The sequence below is a fragment of the Salvia hispanica genome, unplaced genomic scaffold (genome assembly GCF_023119035.1).
Source record: "Salvia hispanica cultivar TCC Black 2014 unplaced genomic scaffold, UniMelb_Shisp_WGS_1.0 HiC_scaffold_1218, whole genome shotgun sequence".
NCBI lineage: Eukaryota > Viridiplantae > Streptophyta > Magnoliopsida > Lamiales > Lamiaceae > Salvia > Salvia hispanica.
In genome coordinates, this window is record NW_025951492.1 from 5,551 (window position 1) to 7,695 (window position 2,145).

The 2,145-nt window shown below is 38.0% G+C and overlaps 1 protein-coding gene across 1 annotated transcript; it reads right to left on the reverse strand.

Moving 5' to 3' along the window:
* Positions 1 to 205: 205 nt before the first annotated feature.
* Positions 206 to 1,205, reverse strand: LOC125198117 (phosphoenolpyruvate/phosphate translocator 1, chloroplastic-like). Its single transcript, XM_048096557.1, has 5 exons — positions 1,133 to 1,205; positions 939 to 1,058; positions 766 to 834; positions 571 to 700; positions 206 to 477 (listed from the first exon to the last, which is right to left on the reverse strand). Exons 1-5 carry the CDS (start codon positions 1,148 to 1,150, stop codon positions 401 to 403), a joined length of 414 nt encoding a protein of 137 aa, XP_047952514.1. The 5' UTR covers positions 1,151 to 1,205; the 3' UTR covers positions 206 to 400.
* Positions 1,206 to 2,145: the final 940 nt, after the last annotated feature.

The following is a 2,145-nucleotide window of genomic DNA, read 5'->3' on the forward strand; positions in this document are numbered from 1 at the left end:
AAGATAACCAACATACCAATTTTTTCAGATTTATAATCAATCAACAGCCCAATATAACTATTCTCTATCAGTTCGAGGGCAAAAATGCATTACCATAAATCACAACATTCTTGAAACATGAATATACCAATTACCAAAAACAAAATAGTGGTCTTTTCGATGTAACAAAATTGAATTACATCGCATCTACTTAACTTAGTGCGTATAAACTGTAAATTCTGTTCCATTAGAAAGGTAATAAATTAAATTACACTTTCAAATGTCACTATATTTCGTGACTTTCTTTCATTCTCGTGAAACTAATAGCTACCTAATCATCACAACATGTCACATTTCTTCAAAAATCATGTCACTACACTACTAGAAGATTTCGTGTAACGCTCATTTACCAAGGGGAATTTCAAGCAGTTTTTGGCTTGGGCTTAATGCTAGTTACTCTAGAGTAAAGGAAAACTCCAGCAAGAGCTATGGCAGTACCTACACCAACAAAAACAGTAGTCAGATCACAACTGAGATTTCATCTTTAAACCTACTTTCATGTCGATCTAAGCCGGAGAAACTCAGTTATACCTAGAGCGTTAATGGGTGAAACTGGTGTACGGAAGAAGAGTACAGATGACACAATAACCACCACCCGCTTAACACAATTGGCAACAGAGTGGGTGACAGGCGAAACGCGCTGCAATATCATGTAAGCAACCTGCGAAAAACAATTCTCAGCGCTGATCATGTCAAGAAACACATATATCATAACGAGCCGATTACCTGCTGATATGCGTGGAAGCAGAGAGCTGCCAAGAGGGACCTAGTGTAGATTTCATTGACATTCAACCCCTTCACATAAAAAAAACCAGTGATTATCAGCAAGATTGTTAAAACAAAACATCTTGTAAGGAATCTAGCTCGATCCAAATAAATTAAAAGCATGAATTACGTACAGCAGCCTGAAGGTACGAAGGCGTGAACTTGACACCCTCCATGAAGAGTGCAACAGGTATATTCAAGATGAATGACATGACAGTAATTATTGAGAATAAAGTTACGTTATCGAGGGATTCCTGCATAAAGAGAAGATGGAGCTGAAGCATGACTTGGAAGGAATCTCGTGGCTAATCAATGGGCACAAGTATCCCTCTTTCTTAACCATCATTTTTTGCTAAGCACATTGCGGGATTGATTTGATAAATTTGAAGCCATTGCACTCCAGAAACCCCCCTAAAAAAACAAAGATAGCACGAATTCTGTGAAGAAAACTTGAGATCAATAGGGTGTACAACAAGGATTGGTCGACAACAGTGTGCCATGGATACGTACCAGTTGAAGGGGACCTCAGTCATTGATGCCAATGCAACTCCACCAACGACTGGAACAAGGGACGAAACCACCCAAATTGTAGGAGGCTATCCAAATAATACCAGGAAGAAAAGAAATGAAAATACCAAGCCAAACATAAAAGTGTTTTAGAAGAGCCCACAACAAATGCTGACATAAATGAAGTAGCGATCATTACCTCGCCAAGAAACATGGAAGACAGGATAACTGAGAAGAAAGGCTCCATAGCTTTAACCGTGTGAGTGAACGAGACAGAAACTTTTCCAAGACTCATATTTGTGAAGAGGTTGCCTAAGGTATGCACCACTGCTAATGGAAGAATTGCTGCTAGCTGCCAATGTTGAATGCACTATGATGATCAGATTTGTAAATGGATGAGAAATTTTTTTTTAAAAAAAAAGAGCTTTTGGTATTAAGCACCTGCGCTCCATTTTAGCGCTTGTAGAGATTGAATGCCCACATCAAAGCAACAACAATAGTCCCAAATCCAAATTGAACTAGACTGATCGTAACCGGGTAATGAAAAGCTTTGAGAACCTTTTTCAAGCAATCAACATCGTGTTGTCAGCTTTGAAAAGTTTTAACAAATAGATCTCTGTTTATATAATGAGGTTGTTCAGTTTGCAAGATTTATCTCGGGATTAAAATGTAATATTGTGTTTAGTTCATGAGATTGAACTCACAACTCAATCCTAGATGGATAACTAGATGGATAATTATGTGATAATTAGTCATAACCACCACCCTCCAACTAAAATAATCTCACAACCAACCCCTAGACTACATCTCATGATTATTCTGTCCAACAAACCG

Excerpts from the sequence above, each read along its gene's own strand:
- LOC125198117 (XM_048096557.1), bottom strand. Across the intron at positions 835-938 it reads CTTCGTACCTTCAGGCTGCT|GGGTTGAATGTCAATGAAAT; the intron begins GTACGTAATTCA and ends TTTTATGTGAAG. Across the intron at positions 478-570 it reads TTCACCCATTAACGCTCTAG|GTACTGCCATAGCTCTTGCT; the intron begins GTATAACTGAGT and ends TTGTTGGTGTAG.